The following is a 19,648-nucleotide window of genomic DNA, read 5'->3' on the forward strand; positions in this document are numbered from 1 at the left end:
CCGAGCCATGTTCCTGGAGAGTAAAGAGAAGGACAGCTCCCGTACGACCAGCGTGTGACAAATATAGTGGTTATTCATAAAGCAGGTAAGCCCAGGACACAATGCTCTTCATATAGGCCCATTTCACTTCTTAATGCAGAACCCAAAATCTTGGCAAAACTGCTTGCTACCAGATTGGTCAAGGTAGTCGCAACCCTGATACACCTCGATCAGTCTGGCTTCATGCTGCGCCGCAACACAGCTCTGAACCTGCAGAGGCTGCATGGGATTCTTGGGGGTTCCTCGGAGATACAGGAGCCGGCGGTCCTAGTGTAGTTGGACGCCACTATGGCATTTGATCGGGTTGAATGGAACTATTTGTTTGCGGTTCTGGCGAAGCTGGGTTTTAGAGGGGAGTTTATTGGGTGAGTGCGGTTATTGTACACTAATGCCCTGGCCAGAGTGGTAGTTAATAACTGGAGACGCCCGAATAGTTTTCGTGGCGGACATATTGGGGGAACTACAAGTCCCAGCGCTTCAGCGCTGCAGACGGGACTACAAAGGAAGGGAGCGCGTTAGCTCGCGAGACTCTATGCTCACCTGAGGCGGAAAGCCGGGTGATAGTTTGCTTGTTTGCTCTTTTAAAATTGCTTTAGATTCTTACCCAATTTTCTTTGCGCCGCATTTTGAATTTTAGCTTCAAATCCTGACACTCCTACAATCCGCAATAGCCTGCACTGACCCCTCCGATTAAATGCAGCCAATTAGGTGCTGTGGCCGGAGACACCCGAATAGTTTTCGTGGTGGACATATTGGGGAACTACAAGTCCCAGCGCTCCAGCGCTGCAGATGGGACTACAAAGGAAGATGGCTACTCCTTCGCGCAGCGGACGCGAGCAGCGGGTGTGCCGCTGTCGCGCCGAAGTCAAGCCAAAGTCCAGCCCATCTGCGCCCGTCCGCGCTAAGGACGGGCTAGGGGCCGGACACATTGCTCAGGTACCCATAAAAGATCAGCTATCTAAGGACTGTATATTATCATTGAATATTCAACCTAAGTACTGCCATCAGGCCCTTAATGGAGATTAGTGGGTAGGCCCTATAAGCTGCCTTGGATGTACACAAGAATTAGAACCATTCCACAGACCGTCGATGAAGAGACACGTAGAACCTTAACGGGGGCCTCATTAATGCCCGCTCCATGTGCAAGAATGCACTTCATATATATAATCTCATACTAGAAAAAGATCTAGACTGTTTATTAGTTACAGAAACATGGCTCCGAGATTGGTCCAATCCTGATATAGTTCAGGCATTGCCTCCTGGCTTCTTAATACAGAGATTAGACAGACCTTCTCAGCGAGGAGGAGGGCTGGCAATTATCCATCGAGACACCCTTAAATGAATCACTACGGAACTTTCGGATATTAAAGGAGCAGAAGCTCTCGGCTTTAGCTTTCAGGCACATGACTAATTCACCTTTGCTGGGGCGCTGATATATCGTCCCCCTGGACAAGCGTCTCAGTTTCTAGAAAGTGTGGGTGAAGTCTTGATAAATCTGTCCCTTAAATTTGCCAATTTTACGCTATTGGGTGATTTAAATCTCATTCTGGACAGTACCAGTGATCCCAACGTGCTATGTCTTAAAGAGATCCTGCACGTTTTGGGGCTGACGGTACTAACAGTGGAACCCACACATAAAGCGGGGCATATTTTGGATTGTATCAGTTCTAATCTGGACACAATGAAGGTTGAATCCCCTTTGATTCAAACTTGGTCGGATCACAAATTTATTGAGTTCAGCCTGAAAATCGATGACAAAAAGTCGACGAAGATGGTTATACCAGGAAAGGGGATGCCTTTCCCACGTTGGGGAAAAATCATAGAGCATCCAGATCTTAACAGTTGGGTGATTGAGAGTAGGCCATCACTGCTAGGGAACGTGAATATTGATAACCAGAGCTACGAGGGGTGGATGAGAACTATCGGGGAAAAGATGAAATCTCGGGGGACAAAGTCTAAATCTAGACAAGGAAAAAAATCTGCTCCCTGGTTTACAAGTTTATTAAAAGAAACACTAGAAGTGAGATTACTTGAGCGGAAATGGCGTCGACATTACAATAGTGTAAAGGTACTAGTTGTTTTACTTTTGTCCATGTACTCATGGTGAAACCTGTCAAGTGGGACCTATCCCTCGGGATCATGTTCGCGCTATATAAAACTTTATAAATAAATAAATAAATAATAGTAATGTTCAGAAGGCTTATAAACTGGCTAGGAAGAACTATCATGTATCAATTAAACGTGCTAAAGTGACTTACTATACTAATTTGATTGAAGCCACAAAAAATAAGCATAAGGAAATTTTCCAAATTGTTAATAGTTTTTGGAACCCTAAAATACTCTCAGGAAATTCCGCCATCCCAGACCTTTTGCAACGAGATAGCAACTTTCTTTGAACAGAAAATAATCAATCTTACTAAAGATTTCCCTCAGGTTACCCTGGAGGGCTCAGAGGCAATACATAATGTTCAAAACAAAGAGCCTCACTCAGCAGGTTGGGAAACCTTTGCCGTGATCAGTCTGGAGGAGTTTTCTCAAGCCATATCCACAATTAAGTCAGGATCACCGTTTGATCCTTGCCCCCTTGTGCTGTTAAAAGCTATAAAAGAGGAGGTCAACCCTGTGATTAATTCAATTCTCAATTACATCACTCCAAACAGGGGAGATTCCAGCATGCTGGAAAGTCGCAGCTGTTAGGCCTCTACAGAAAAAAGTACTACAGGACCCTACAGTTCTATCTAAATTACGGCCCATTTCGCTTCTCCCAGCTGTATGTAAACTGGCAGAAGCCTGTGTCAATAAGCAGCTCACGGCGTATTTGGAGGAGAAAAATATTCTTCATCCAAATCAAGCTGGGTTTAGAGCCCATCATTCTACAGAATCCGCACTTCTGTTTACTAGAGACCATAAGAGCTGCACTGGATCAGGGAAAGAGGGCAGTCCTGATCCTATTAGATCTATCTGCAGCGTTTGACACGGTGTCCCATGCTATCTTATTACATCGCGTGGCCAGTGTAGGCATAGCGGGCACCGTGTTAAAGTGGTTTAGGAACTTTCTGATGCACAGGCGGCAGGTTACTATATTGGGCCAGTTCTGTTCCGAGGAGAAGATGGTTCAGTCAGGGGTACCCCAGGGCTCTAGTTTGAGCCCTATCTTATTCAATCTGTACATGATCCCCTTGATTGATCTCATCTCCTCCTTTAACATCAGCACAATAGCGTATGCAGACGACACTCAATTAGTCCTAGTTTTAGATGAAGACTCGGGAAAAGCCAACAGACCCTGACAGAGTGCTTGACAGCTACCTTTGCCTGGATGAATAACAACCACCTTAAATGCAATACTGCCAAAACGGAAATCTTGCCGTTTGGTCAAAACAATCTTTTCCCCTCATACGTGCTGGCCAAAAGAGGCAGAAGCCCCGCCCAATACCATCGTGGCAGCACGAAACCTAGGAATTAAATTTGATGAGACCCTCTCTTTTAAACAGCAGGCAAGGGAAGTTGCTGGCTCATGCTTTAACATCATAAAGGGCTTCAGGAAATTTTTCGATCTCCTGCCCTTATCAGCCAGACGCACTGTTGCAGTGGCGCTGATTACATCCAGACTGGATTATTGTAATAGCTTATATGCAGGGGCAAATAAATCTGCCCTGCATAGACTGCAGATGGTCCAGCACGCGGCTGCAAGATTGGTACTCAGAAGGCCAAGAAAATACTCGGCCTCCACTGGCTTCCTATCCGGAAGCGCATCTTGTTTAAGGTCCTAACGATCGCCTTTAGGGCCTTTCACAAGCATGGCCCACGGTACCTGTATAAAAATTTCAACCAATACCATCCCACTCGAGAACTTAGATCCGCAACTGCCAATCTGATGATTGTCCCAAAATTTAGACTAGCAACAAAAGGAGGAAAATCCTTGGCAGTAATAGGGGCAAAGGCGTGGAACAAACTGCCCCATCAACTTCGTGCAACCACCTCTGAACAGGAGTTTAGGAAATCCCTTAAAACATGGATTTATAGCCTGGCGGACTCAGTCTGTAAAACATTTGTTTAAAATCTATACCTGATGATTGAGAACAGCAAATGGTACCATCTTCAGCATATGAATCTAAGCGGCAAGATTATCCTTGGAGTGGTAGTGCGCTATACAAATTCCTATCATATCATATATCATATCATAGATCTAACGATTTTCACTGGAGAGGGGCACGAGACAGGGATGACCTCTGACCCCGCTACTCTTCTCACTGGCACTGGAGTCATTGGCGGCGTGGGTCAGGTGGGATCAGTCGATACGGGGTTTGCGGTGGGCACCAGACTGGGAGGATAACATTTCATTGTATGCCGATGATATTCTGCTCTATTTTACCAATCCCAGAGCGTCTTTGAACAGTTTCCTGGATGTGCTTGCCATCTTTGGTAGGTACTCCGGATTTGCTATCAATTGGTCAAAGTCGGTGCTTTTTGTTCTTGCAGGCGAACCGCCGGTAATTCCGGAGTTGAGCCCCATTCAGATTGAACCAGTAGGATTTAAATATCTGGGCAGCTATATAACGCTAAACCCGAAGTTGAGATATGCCAACAACTTGGGGTCCCCCTTGAGCAGGTTTAAGAAAGATGTGGAGCGCTGAAGAGCTGTTCCACTATCATTACTTGGAAGGGCGGCGCTGTTTAAGATGATGCCCTGCCTCGATTCCTGTATGCGCTACAGAATTCAATGGACCTAGTGCCAGTCTCCTATTTTAAGGAAATTGAGGCGCTTCAGAGGCAGCTTCTTTGGGATGGTAGACCCCGAATAGCGTTTGTTAAATTAACCCTCCTGTGGTATTATGGGGGTATTGGACTCCCGGATTTATGAAAGTATTATTGGGCGTCGCAATTAGCAGCTGTGAATCATTGTTGTTTATGGACCCCCCGGGGACCCAGGATACGCCATGGATCGCGGGCTAGCGCCGGATGGAGATATTAATAGAGCTTTGTACGCTAAGCCAGGGCGATTTGCCTTAACGGGCCCAACTGCACATGCAGTGCAGGTGTGGCACGCTACTAATAGATATCTAGGTTGGGAGGAAAGATTGACATTGGCAACCCCCCTGTTTAATTCGGAGAAACTTGGAAGTTTGTGGAAATCTAAGGGGTTCGACAAGTGGGATCTTATAGGGACTAGCCAGATAAAGGGTGTTTGGGGAGGAGACAAAAGAAACACATTTGACTTTCTAAAGCAAAAGTATAGTATGCACGACAATGAGCACTATCGATATCGACAGGTGAGACACGCTCTCCTCACCCATGTACCCAGGGACGCCACGCTTTCGGAAGCCTCCCCTCTTGAAGTTAGAGTATTTGATGGGCAACTTCATGAGAAGACTATCTCGTTAATAGATAAGAAGTTAGTTAACAATATGGAGGACCCGTTGGGACGAATTAGAGCGCAGTGGAGTGCGGATGGGTTAAAGATGACGAGGATTGGGTGGAGGCAGTTTCCTCTCCGAAAGTAGTGGCGATTCAGATGAGACTGACTGGTGCAGCTAAAGATTCTGCATACATCATATATTACCGGACCCCGACTGGTGCGAATGGGGCGAGTAGAGAGTGGAGAGTGGAGAGTGCAGAAGGGAGTATGGAGAGCCTGGCACTTTCATGCATAGGCGTTCTGGACGAAAGTTCATGATTTATTTATTTATTTATAACGTTTTATATAGCGCGAACATGATCCCGAGGGATATCAGAGCGCTTTACAATTGTGGGTAAAGGAAGGTAATAGTTCCAGTACATGTCTGTCTCTTTCTACTCTTAAACACCACCATACCAAACGTTATGGAAATGTTGATAACACAACACATTCTATGGATTGGTCCCACTTGACAGGTTTCACCATGAGTACATGGACAAAAGTAAAACAACTAATACCTTTACATTCAGGTTTTTAGCATTTATTAATGCCTCAATCCTAATCACATGACTGTCAGATTTCTGTACTTGTTTATAATTGTGTAACTTGTGTGCAAACAGATGTTTGTGCAAAGGATTTATAAATAAGCATAAAGATCTTAAAAGCACTTCTTCTGTCATAGCAATACTTTGAATTTTGTCAGAAATCATGCTCTTAGATGCATTGGACCAAAAAGTGACACTTGTTATAATTTTCTTAATCCATTGACAAGCCTGGTGTGAGTCTTTCAAACCATCATACGTGCAGATGTTGTTCTTTAAGTGTGACACATGTACTGGTATTAAGTTCACTTTTGGTTAAACAACCCTAAGACACCAACAAACCCATTTTTTAAAGGCAATATAATAACCCAGCAAAATATTTAGATGCTTTTTTAAAAGACAATGCAATAGAGTTTTAGGTGCTCAAAAGGGATAAACAAACACGAAAACCTACGTACACAATGGCTCGCTTCATTTCCAAAATCAAGGAACCGAATGTGATTTCTAGTGTATATGCTTTGTAATTAGACTTTTTGAGATGAAAGAGGTACTGGGGGAAGATATATGGCCGGAGGATCGGAGGTGTCTACTGAATGTGTGGGAACCCACGGACCTGAGTGCATACCGGAGGCAATGGGTGACGCTAGCTTATATGGTAGCTAAACGAAACATTGCTCAGCTTTGGGGTGCAAGACAGCTGCCCGAGTCTCCAGATGTACAAAAGGGGGTGGTGATGGAAGGAGCATCCGAACCAATCAAACACCCACACCCAGTCAACAGATCTGGGTTTAATCCATCACCGTTCTTTAGCCCACTCTGCCACCCCAGTTCAGACATGGTCATATGCAAATCAGTCTGACCCTGTGCCTCATGGGAACAGTCCAGTCCGAAATGCCAAGCCATGCCTTCCCTGGATTCAAGCTTCCTAGGACCGGTTTCTGGCATTCCAGCTTTCTTCAGCCAGGCTTGCTTGAATCCAGTGGCAAAGTGAGCAAGGGACTCACGTCTGAGCATACCCTGCCAACTTATGGCGAACAAAGCGGTACAAAAGGGGGTGGTGATGGACGGAGCATCCGAACCAATCAAACACCCAGTCAACAGTTCTGGGTTTAATCCATCACCGTTCTTTAGCCCACTGTGCCACCCCAGTTCAGACATGGCCATATGCAAATCAGTCTGACCCTGTGCCTCATGGGAACAGGCAATGGGTGACGCTAGCTTATATGGTAGCTAAACGAAACATAGCTCAGCTTTGGGGTGCAAGTCAGCCACCCGAGTCTCCAGATGGGCCGAAGACTTAGACTGGTGTATGTTTAGGGAGAGTCTGTGTATATAGCCAGGGGGTGCCCGGGGAAATGGGGGAAGGTTTGGGGGGCGTGGAAGAGCCATCGTGGAGAGATTTGTGAACCACCGGTGCCACGAGCGGAATCGGAGCCACAAGAATCCCTGTGATCCTATTGAATGCAAATATAGTTGTAAGTGATTCTGTACATGTGACATGCAGACCTATACGATACGAAAATATGGTCTACCTGATGCTCTTTTGTTTGTAATTTTTGTTAATTTATTAATAAAAAGAGTTTAAAAAAAATTCTTTCAATGAGCGCTTTATTTGGAATAACAATGCTGCTGGCACTGACACCACTACCGGGTTGTCTAGGGTGAGGGAGAAGGTGGAAGTGCAGTCTTGAATTTGCAATTCCTTGTTACTTTGCTAATAAACTGATAACTGCAGCGCAACAGCCTCTGCTTTTAGGCGTTGAATTAAGTGCCCAGAGGTTAGAGGCCAAACAAATCTTCCAGCCTCAATTAGCCGCCTTCCCCCTCTCACATTTAGATGCCTACAGCATTATTATTTTTTTTTTTTTAAATCAAATTAAATTTCCACTATGTTTCACTGGGATTGGAATTAGCACTCAAGCTCACTCACAATGACCCTATTATTAGGACTCTGCTCTCGACTGTGTACATGCTGTGAAAGTTTCCAGAGTGCTCAAGATGTTTCACAGGCAACTGAACACCCTGGAACCAGAACAGTAGGACTTAGAAGCAAAGTCCTTAACAACTAGTTGGCCACTCTAGCACCGATCCAGGAAAAGCAAGAGCAATTCCGTGATACAACTTGTAGGGATATACCTCCATCAAAGCAAACAGTCGCAAAGTTACAGAGAGGGCTGCTGAAGGGAATGAGGGACAGTACTGTGGTCACACAGATATTTAACTCTGATGTAGAATGTGTATTTGAAAATAAATCCATTCTTTGTAGTTTACTAATCTCTATATACATCTAGCAACTAAGCAGATTGCTCAATATTTAGTTCAGACTGCACTGTGGTAGACAAATGACTACATTAGGGACTCTCCTAATGTCCCAATCGCTATTCAGGAAGTGTGTAATATCATTAAATCACTAGCAAGTGGCTGATTCTCTAGATCAGATGGTCTACTGGTGGAATGAACTTTACAAAGAATATGCAGATATTGTATAATCACCCTTGCTGAAAGTTTATGTAGAACTAATTGTGAAAGGCCAATTTCTCTTCCTTCAACCGTGAGAGGCACTCATTATCTCCTAGCACAAAATGTTGGGAAATGCTCTTCCTACAGACCACTATCAATGATTAATAATGAAAGCGTGCTTTTTACAAAAGTCTTAGCTAGTAGACCAATGCCTCTTGTGCCTTTTTTGAAGCTGCTGGGTTAGACCGATCTTATCCAGATAGATGCACAATATATAACTTGCGCACTCTGGTAGAAATGTTTACACTTCATTAAGAGGATATTAGTGACTGATGCACTTTTCTGTGATGCTGAAAAAGCTTTTGATTCACTGGAGATGAACGTTTCGGTAGATGTTATTCTGAGATGTGTAGTTGGTATGTTCTTCTACAACTCTGTCCATCTTCTATACTTATGTCGCTAGAATACAGATCAACTGGTTAATATCTGAACTGTTCATTCCCTATGGTATAAGGCAGAGTTATACTTTATCACATTTAATACTTGGTACAGCAATAGCTCCAAGAGCCTACAAGCTTCAGAACAGCATGCCCAAAGACTACTATTTAGAAGAGGTCAACGACCGATTGCTTCTCTTTATGTAGACTAAGTACTACTAAATGTTCAACATCCTCACAAGCACTTATCATAACCCATGAGTGAGGTGATCAGGTTTGGTGGATTGTCCGGTTTAAATATAAACTGTTCTAAATTGGAAATACTTCCTCTTATGAAAGGGACAAAAGTATTTAGTCAGGAACATCCTTTCTGGCTGCATACAGGCCCATTCAGATATTTAGCCATTCAAATAAGCATGAACATGGAGGAACTAATGAAAGGTAATTATGATGCAACTATAATCAAACTAGAGACCCAATTTCATAAATGGATGAATTACCTTTAACAAAGCCGAAGCACAAGTTACTTACCTTCGGTAACGATATATCTGTAAGAAACATTAGTTAGTGTTAGATTCCTTACCTTAGAATATCCCGGGCATCAGACTGGATCCAGAAAGTTTTCGTCAGGAGTACCCCTGCACGTCGGTAGGCGTCGTCTGCGGCTCCGTGTCCGTCGTTGGCGTCGTGATGACCGGGATGACGTTGCTGGAATACTTAGACGCCGCCCTCGAGCGCTGACGTCAGTTCTGTATATAGCTTTCCTCACCAGGAATGCAGAGCCATACAAGAAACAGACACTGGTGCCATGAAACTAGGGCCCTGAAAGGGATGTTCTTAACCCTAGATGTCGGTTCGCAGAACGGGGAGGATGGGTGGGTTGGTAAGGAATCGAACACCAACTAATTTTTCTTACAGATGTATCGTTACCGAAGGTAAGTAACTTGTGCATCTGAAAGAAACACGTTCGAGTTCGATTCCTTACCTTAGAATATACCACAGCAATATCAACCCCAGTGGTGGGTCTGCGAACCAAAATCACACCAGGAAGTCCTGGAGAATGGAACGGCCAAAGAAGCCGTCTCTCCGGACTTGGCTGTCCAGTCAGTAATGCTGGGCAAAGGTGTGCAGCGATACCCACGTAGCATCCTAACAAATGTCCTGCAAAGGTCCCCGTCCCAAGACAGTAGTAGCCGCCTTGGCCCGAGTGGAATGGGCGCGCAGCCCATCAGGAGGATCCATTTTAGCCAAAGAATAACAGATCTTGATACACAAAACGACCCGAGAGATGGTCCGTTTGTGCACCGCCAGTCCCTTCTTAGCACCCACGTAGCCAATAAAAAGTTGGTTATCCACCCGGAGCTGTTGTGCGCGGTTTAGGTAAAAGGAAAGTGCACGTTTTGGGTCTAGACGGTGGAGTCTCTCTTCCTCTTTTGAAGGATGCGGAGGCGGAAAGAAGGTGGGCAAGGTAATGGTCTGGCCGATGTGAAAGGCAGTGACCACCTTGGGCAGAAAAGAAGGACGAGTCATCAGAACAACCTTGTCCGGATGGACAGAGGAAAGGAGGCTTGGAAGAAAGAGCCTGGAGCTCACTCACTCTTCTGGCGGAGGTGATGGCAACCAGGAAAGCAGTCTTGAGAGTCAGAAGACTAAGGGGACAGTTATGAAGTGGCTCAAAAGGAGCACACATCAGATAGGTTAAGATTCAAGTCTCACTGAGGCATTACAAAGGGAACGGAACAGGAGGAAACATGTGAGTAATGCCTTTCAAGAATCTATTTAAAACAGGGGACTTGAAAAGGGAAGGATGATCAGGAAGCCTCAAGAAGGCTGAAACAGCTGGAAGATATGCCTTGATGAAGCCCAGAGCAGAGCCCTGCTGGGCCAGGGAAAGAAGAAAGAGGAGAACCTCAGATAGAGTGGCGGAAAGGGGATCCACAGCCTTTGCTGTGCACCATGCCATAAATTTGTTTCACCTGCAGGCATATACCAATTTTGTGGAGGGACGTCTGGCTGCCAGAATGACATCACAGACTTCAGGAGGCAAGTCAAATGGCATCAACTGTCGCCGCTCAATCTCCACTCATGGAGGTGGAGGCTGGGCAGGTTCGGGTGGAGGACCATCCCCTCCTGCTGTGACAGAAGGTCCTCCTGAAGAGGCAGTCAAATCGGGGATTGATTGACAGACTGAGTAGCTCAGGATACCAGTACCTTCGTGCCCAATCCGGAGCCACAAGGATGACTTGGGCCTGGTCGCGCCTGATCTCCTTCAGCACTCTGGGCAGAAGTGGTATAGGCAGAAAGGCGTATAACAGACCGCGACTCCACTCGCGATGAAAAGCGTCTCCGAGGAGTGCCGCCTTGGAAATTCCAACACGCAGAACTGATGACATTGCGCGTTCTCTTCGGTGGCGAATAGATCTAACCAAGACTTTCCCCACTGCCGAAAGAGACCTTGCGCCACGCCAGAGTTCAGACGCCACTCGTGATCCAACATGCACCAACGGCTGAGTTTGTCCGCCCTGGTGTTCAGAGAACCTGCCAGATATTGAACAACCAGGGTGATGCCCTGCTGTTCCAGCCATGTCCAGAGGCGCAGAGCCTCCTGACAAAGGGTCCCCTCCCTGCCCTGTTTGTTCATTACCACATGGCAGTGGTGTTGTCCGTGAACACCTGCACTACACTCCTCCGGACAGAGGGAAGGAATGCCTTCAGTGCAAGCCGGATCGCCCGCAGCTCCAGAAAGTTGATATGGAGCTTGGACTCGGCCGGAGACCAGAGGCCTCTGATCTCCGCCTATCCCATGTGGCCCCCCCATTCCAGGAGGGACGCATCCGTCACCACTGTGTGCTCCGCTTGGGGTAGGGAGAGGGATCTGCTGCTGACCCAATCGCGGTCCGTGAGCCACCACTGCAACTGTCTTGCAGTGCCCTCTGAAATCAGAACGTGGTCGGACAGGTTGCCCTGATGATGCGCCCACTGGAACTTCAGGTCCCACTGCAGAGCCCGCATCCACCACCTGGCGTGATGTACCAGCAAGATGCAGGAGGCCATCAGACCCAGCAGTCATAGGACCACCCGTGACCGAAACTCGGGATAAAGGCTGAAAGATCATAATCAGAGCCTGAATATCCCAAACCCGCTGCTCGGGAGGATAAACCCGAAACTGCGCCAAGTCCAGAACAGCTCCGATGAAGAGGAGCTTCTAAGAGGGGCACAGGTGTGGCTTCGGCACATTGATGGAGAACCCCAGCGAATGCAGGAAGTTGGCCGTAGTCTGGAAGTGGGAGACAACTGTCTGGGGCAAGCTCACCTTCAACAACCAGTCATCGAGATAGGGTAAGACTGGAACCCCTAATCTGTGCAGATGAACTGCGACCACCGCCATCACTTTCGTGAACACCTGAAGGACACTGGTAAGGCCGAAGGGGTGCACAGTAAACTGAAAGTGCTTGTGGCCTACCGTGAACCGCAGGTAACGTCGGTGGGCCGGCAGGACGGGAATATGGAAATAGGCGTCCTGCAAGTCCAACACTACCATCCAGTCTCTGGGGTCTAAGGCAGCCAGAACCTGAGCTAAAGTCAGCATCTTAAACTTCTCCTTCCGGAGGAAGCCGTTGACGCTCCTGAGGTCCAAGATAGGGCGCAGGCCCCTTTTGCCCTTCTTGGGAACCAGAAAGTAGTGGGAATAGCAACCACGTCCTACTTCTGGCCCCGAAACGCGCTTGATGGCCCCCTTGGCCAAGAGGGCCATAACTTCCTCCGGTAGAAGTTGCAAGTGATCCCTCCGACATGCGGTGGTACTGCGGTGGCATGGCTGGACGGTCGCCTCGAAGAGGAGGGAGTAGCCCCTTCGGACGATTTGCAGCACCCACCTGTCCGAAGTGATGGAACGTCAGTGGAGTAGGTGATGGCAAACCCTGCCTCCCACTGGCGTGGAATCAGCCTGAAAGCTCGGACTGGGAAGGCTTTGAGGCGTATGCTGCTGGAGCGGATGTGGACTGACCGACCCTATGACCCCCTGCTCCACCACGGCGGGTTCCACGTCCGCGACCGCGTTGAGGTTGGTTCTGCGGCCAGTGGCTGGATGAACGTGTGGGGGCGCCCCTCCCGTGGCTATGAAAGGGACAAAAAGCAGAAGTTTACTGGCGCTGGCCCGACAGGCCCAAGGACTTGGCCGTAGCCCTGGAGTCCTTAAAACGCTCAAGCGCGCTATCTGCTTTGTCACCAAAGAGGCGACGGCCATCAAAGGGCATGTCCATGAGTGTGTTCTGGACATCCCCTGAAAAATTGGCAGACCTCAGCCAGGCGTGGCGAAGAATCGCCACAGTCGTTGAAATCGCCCTGCCTATCGAGTCCGTGGTGTCAAGTCCACATAGGATGGAATACCGTGCTGCGTCCCGCCCCTCAGCAAGAGCCTGGGCAAGCCGTGTCTGGGCCTCTTGCGGACACTGGGCAGCACATCCGCAACCGTATCCCATAGAGAGTGAGAATAACGGCCCAAAAGGCAAGCGGTGTTAATAGACCGCAACCCTAGGCTGACCGAGGAGAACAGTTTCTTGCCAAACCGATGTAGCCTTTTGGATTCCCGTTCCGGGGGAGCGGTCGGGTATGCGGTCTGGGACGTGGAGGCCTGGATCACCAGACTCACGGGGTGGGGTGGGGTGTACGGACAAAAAGCAGGGGTCGCCCGGAGCCGGGCGGTGGCATCGGGCCATGTTCCGATCCACAGGGAGCACTGTGGAGAGCTTGGACCAAGTGCCCATCAGAACATCGGTGTGGGCCTCATTAAATTGCAGCAGAAGCGTGAAGAGCTTACTGGCGGGTGAAGCACCTCTGTGAGGAGATTAGTCCTCACAGCCTCTGCAGGGAGCTCAAGAGCCAGGGCCTTGGCCGCCCTGCGTAACACCACAGCATAAGAAGCCCCCTCCTCCATAGCCACGGAGGGAGGAGAGAGAAATCCAGTGTCAGGCGATGTGTCTAGACCACTGGCCTCCCCCAGCTTATCTGCCCAGTCCTGACGTAGCTGGCACTTCTGTGCCAGAGGGTCCTCAGACACCTCCCAGTCCTCCCCTTCATCCGTGTCCTGATAAACAGGCATAAATGACGGAGCCAGGTCATAGGTGAAGGGCTCATCCATCGATGCCGGAGACTGCGCCGAGCGGTGCCGCTGCGATGCCGGATCCGGAACGGGGCTGAAACCAGGGACAGCGTCGTCCGAGGACGGCGCCAGGAGCTGAACCATGGGGCTTGGCACCAGCGGAGGAGTCGTAAGGTCAACTGGCGTCGACCAGGATCCAGGCCTGGATCCCACGGGGTCCTGCGGCGTCGGGACCGAAGTCGCCGACGGCTGCTGCTGGCATGCTAGGACCCCCAGTCGGACCTGCGGGGCCCGAAGGCGCGCCGGCAGGCCTCGACGGCGGGAAGAGAGTCCTCATGGCCATGAGGAAGTCTCGAATCTCGCCCGGAGTCGCATTGAGTCCAGGGACCGGAGGGTGTGGGACCGGATGAGAGTCCTACGGCTCCGGTGGAGCAGCGCGGATTGTGCTACCCGAACCCGCGGCTGAGTCGCACGACTGTCGAGGGAAGTCCGAAGAGCGATGTCGCCTCTTCAACTTATTTTTGCCATGCCTCGACTTACCTGAGTGCGAGGACTTGGATCCCGACGAACGGTGATGACTGTGGCTCCGCGACCGGTCTCTTGACTTTCTCCTCGACCGGGACCTCTAGCAGCGCGGAGCAGACTGCCGGAGCTCGAGGAGCTTGCGGGACCGCTCCCACCTACCTTTTGACGTCAAGGCCCGGGAGTCAGGGCACGACTTGCCAACATGGTCGGCCCCCAAACAGTAGAGACACCGGCAGTGGGGGTCGGTAACCGACATCAGTCGGTGACAGGCGTCACACGGCTTGAAACTGGGCATCCCTACTGGCACTACGAGTCGAAGTAGACTCGAAAAGATAGACAAAATTGTCCGAAAAGTTAGTCAAAAATTGACAAAGGGGACGCTCTTCCCAGATCTGCGCTTGCTGGCGCGGAAAAAAGAAGAACGGACGTCAGCGCACTAGGGTGGCGTCTAAGTACTCTAGTGACGTCAGGACTGCGGGATAGGAGACCTGGCATTGAAGTGGTTGGTCCACTTCCTGTCGGATAGGAAGCAACAGGTCATCATGGGTCCATTTAAATCATCAAAATACCTATTGGAGAGAGGGGTCCCACAGGGCTCTTGTTTAAGTCCGTTCCTCTTCAATATATATATGGCCCCATTAGCGAGAATAGTGCGGCATTATGGGTTTGAGGTCGTCTCGTATGCAGACGACACTCAACTGATTTTCCCAATCGGGAAAAATCTGGTAGAGGAAAGAATGCGCTTTGCCCAAGGAATGCTGGCTATCGCGAGTTGGATGGCGGAGTCCTGTCTCCAACTAAATCCGGAGAAAACGGAGCTGATGTTTCTTGGAAAAAGACAGGAAATTTTGCTAGAGGACTGGTGGCCAGCCGAACTGGGGGCCGCTCCAGCCCCTTCAAAATCTGTGAAAGGCATACAGCTTGACAAGGACCTGTCCATGAAGAAAAATGTGAGTAACATTGTAAGCTCATGCTACTACTGCCTTCGACTGCTAAGGAAAATCATTCCATACTTGCCCCTGAGCCATCGTAGAACAGTGGTGCAAGCCTTGGTAATCAGTAGGATTGACTATGGTAATGCACTGCTGGCTGAAGTAGGAACCACACAGCTCGCAAAGCTCCAAGTGATCCAAAATACGTCAGCAAGGATGGTCCTGAACCGTCCACCGGGTACCCCTTCACTCCCCTTACTCAAGGAACTACACTGGTTGCCGGTAAAGAAAAGAGCTTTTTTTAATCGCCTGGGAGGCAAAGCCTTCTCGTATGTAGGCCCCAAATATTGGAACTCCCTGCCCGAAGAGCTGCGAAAGTCTCCCTCATACCTGACTTTCAGGAAACATCTTAAATCCTTCCTCTATGGTTGATCCACCTTTGTACCCTAACTCTCGCTCTCAGGAAAAAAAGGGACTAGGCAGCGCGGATATCCCCCGGGTGATTCAGGCGCTTTACAAAAACCCAATAACAATAACAATAATAACGTCATCCCGGCGATCACGACGCCGACAACGGACGCAGAGTCGCAGACGACGCCTACCGACACGCAGGGGTACTGCTGACGAAAACTTTCCGGATCCCGTCTGACGCCTGGGGATATTCTAAGGTAAGGTATCTAACACTAACGTGTTTCTCTCAGATTTGCCACATTAAAAACAGTGGTGTAGCCTAAGTTTGATACTTGTATTGCAATCTGCCATGAAATTATCGAACACTTTCTCTCTTAGCAATGCTCTATGCTGCTGCTGGGGAGGGCTAGTGAGCAGGATACTGCTACCTCGAGTAGTTTACTAGGCCATACAATTTAGGTGGACCGGTAGTACCATATTCCGGATTCTTCTACCTCAGGCACATGTGTATTACTATATTATTTAGTGTACTGAATACACACTATAGACACTGGATAATAGAAACTATTCTTGGGCACATCCCTACTTGCTGAAGACAGTTTTTTTTAAAGAAGCGCAAGAGGCTAACCTCTCAAATGTATAAACTTCTTTAGACACAATAAGCTTGGCATGAGCTAGGGCCCTGCAATTGCTGCTTATGTCAATAGCAGGATACTTAATACTAACTTGATGCTTGAAAGTAGTTCTAAAAAGATCCTCCCTGTGCTGTAGCTGCACCACAGGTGTATCCTTTTGGTTTTACAGGGTTATTTGTTGACGCTGTGCATATTAAAATATAGAGGGAGAAGTTCTTCCGTATCACTTTTATTACACTGTAGACTGGTTCACAGATACATAGCACTGCATCCTTTAATGAAGAATGTACTATAGAATATGTAGCTCTCACTAGGATTACACTGCTACATATGAGGAACAGTTTCCTTCTTGTACTCACAAGCCATGCAGATCCATATTGTAGCTGTTCCCCAGGCTAGAATATACTGGAAAGGGGCTTGGGAGAAACAGTCACAGACGAGGCCGCTGACTCCCGCAATGTGGAAGACTATCAGTAGCATATCTTATTACAACACCAAACTCCTAAAAGCCACTTCAAGCCAGCAAAGCTGCGAACAGTGAGTTTCCCCAGCTTCCTGGTGCAGTAGTGGACCAGATTGTTTTCTGTGTTAATCATCTCCCAAAGATGAGGGCAGCACTTGAAGAAAGGCCATCAACACTGAGAAAATTGCTTTCAGCTTCAACTAGTTTAGGTGCAAAACCGCCACAATTGGCACTTGCCATCAAGGAGCAATATAAAGATATATTTCATTAAAAAAAAATTAAAGTGAGAAAAAATATAAAAACAGTAAACAAGGGCAGGGCTCACAAATACATGTTTATATTACAGGAGTTTCCTTAATGAGAAATGAAAGGTAAATGAAAAATTTGCTGAGTGACTCAGCCTATTTTCCTGAGGGGGGAGATAAGTCGGGTAATTTCTCGAGTACCAAAAAGAACAGCGTTGGTGCAATTAACATCATGAACACACAAGAAAAGCAAGAAAACTCAGGTCAGTACAAATGTTAGTTTCTCTTCTAGATAGCTTGTATGGCCTTATTTTTGTTTGGAACAAATAATCATACAAGGCAGATCCCGCAGTCAAAGCCCTCATTACTATAATTATACACATAAATTGGTTAAAGCACTCCAACATTCATGTGAAAAATGGCTAGTTTCTAGACAACTAATTTCAAACATGATTTGGATCGTGGGATTCCAAACCATTTAACAAATTTACGTTGAAGGCTGTTGGATTTTCTAAAATGAGACAAATGTATTACAGGCATACAAATGCTGCTTTCACACATCAGTCGTCATACTAAAGAAACATTAGCTAAAACATTTGCTTACTTTCGGATGCTGTATACAGCATGTTCGGCGGTAATGGAGGAGGTAGTCTTGCTCCTACTGGTGCATGAGTGGGCACCGTAGCTGTTCTAGGCTGTTCACGGTTACTAATTAAGTTTGACTGAGTTAATGGCATTCCTAAAAAAAAAATACAACAAAAGACGACATTTAATAAAGCTGTTGGATGGCCGTGTAATGCACACTAACATAGTTACTTCTAAATTTCATTTGCAAATTCAGAGAAAACATTTTGAAACATATTTACATCACAGTAATTACCAAACTGCTTACTACTACCACTACTTTCTGCCAATCCTACTTTTCCATCACAGGTGTTAGCTGTGTTTTCATTCATAGAAGAACCCCGTAGCACTTGCCTGGGAAACCAGGTACTTTTTTAAATGTGAAAAGCAGTGAAACAAAAAAATACACTCACTTAAAAGCCTAGAGTTTAACATAGGAGGATATATTTCACCTTCATCTAGTTTTCACATTGTCCTAACAGTAGATGAATCTAACCCCAGGTGAAAAAAGACACACAAAAAACACTTTCACATAGTTTAATGAACATCACATTTCAGATGGCATTCAGTAAAGTTGTACATCCGTTGATTATATAACCTATGAAACCTCCGAAATAACTGGACACAAACATTTACTATGCCAAGTCAAAAATACTTTTATTGATTTGTTAAAAATCGTAAAAGGATGGCAAACCATCATATAACTCCGTACTTTAAATGAGCATTTTTTTTAAAAAACATGAGAAAAAAGGCCTTAGGGTCATGACCACAATTAAAAAAAGGCTGCGATAATTCAAAACATATGGCCTCTGGTGCGCGTAACAGACACCAATAGGCCATGGGCGGAGCTACACGACCACCTATGGCCTATTGCATGTTCTGTTTAAAAACAGCACGCACCCGAAGGCCAATGAAATTGGACCTTGGATTCCACAACGGCACGAGCGTTGTGCAATGCAAGGTCCACTTTCAAATCGGCCAGAATAGGCTCGCGCTGCGCGACACTGCATGCGCAGTGTACGCTAGGCCCGAGATCTAAAAATGTCAGCCAGCAGGTTATTTGTTAGCTGCTTGGCTTAAATCCATTTTTTCCCGTTCCTTTGCTGCTATTTTCCAGAATTTTATGGCACTACAGGAGAGGGAATCGAAAGCCCTTCAAGACACCTGATGACTGCGGTTCTACATGCTCTTATCTGTTCATTCCTTAAAATCTCCCAAAGAATGGATTTGCGGGTTTTCAGTAAAAAAAGGGCAAGTACATAGTAAATGTAGTAGTGACTCCTCCCCTTGACAACAGAGGCGGCATTCCTTAGACAGCCATATATATTTCCATTCAGGGGTCAAAACCTTTGAGGGGAATGATCCCATTCGTAGCAACATCAGGTAGTGCTTTTTATGGTAGGAAAAGTGTTCAATCAGATACTGTTGCGGCTTCAGCCTCTAGTAGGCCTGTATCACAGCCCAGGAGCGATGTTTTTTTGCGAAGATCATTTGATCAGTTAACAAAGAGATCTGCTTGATTGCAGTGTTCACCACGCTTTTGAATCCAGAATACGTTACTGGTGTTAACCAGGCTTCCTCTAACTGTAATGCCGACAAAGATTCCTTCAGAATTGTTGTGGTCGAATTAGCAAGTCTTTCTTGATTTTCAATCTCAACCCAACAGCGGTGGGCTAGAGTGTTATATTCTGCCTCCATCACCCTCCAATAATACTTTGCTAAGGTGCCTTGTCAGGTCATGATCTGAATTTTTGGTCCGAATTCTAAACAAATTTGTTCCTGTGGCGTGTGTAACGGTATTAAGAACAGTCTTTTGAAGAATGTAGATTGTGCTGTATT

General features: G+C 47.1%; 1 protein-coding gene across 4 annotated transcripts in view; it reads right to left on the minus strand.

Annotated features, from left to right (window-relative positions):
• Positions 1-19,648, minus strand: part of RBM27 (RNA binding motif protein 27) — an 870,586-nt gene that overhangs the window by 477,087 nt on the left and 373,851 nt on the right. For all 4 annotated transcript variants that reach the window (XM_078653046.1, XM_078653045.1, XM_078653044.1 and 1 more), the window contains one exon: positions 17,790-17,924. In XM_078653046.1, the coding sequence (XP_078509172.1) occupies positions 17,790-17,924 (135 nt within the window). The remainder of the gene's footprint in view (positions 1-17,789; positions 17,925-19,648) is intronic.

The sequence above is a fragment of the Lissotriton helveticus genome, chromosome 7 (assembly GCF_964261635.1).
Source record: "Lissotriton helveticus chromosome 7, aLisHel1.1, whole genome shotgun sequence".
In the NCBI taxonomy this organism is placed as follows: domain Eukaryota; kingdom Metazoa; phylum Chordata; class Amphibia; order Caudata; family Salamandridae; genus Lissotriton; species Lissotriton helveticus.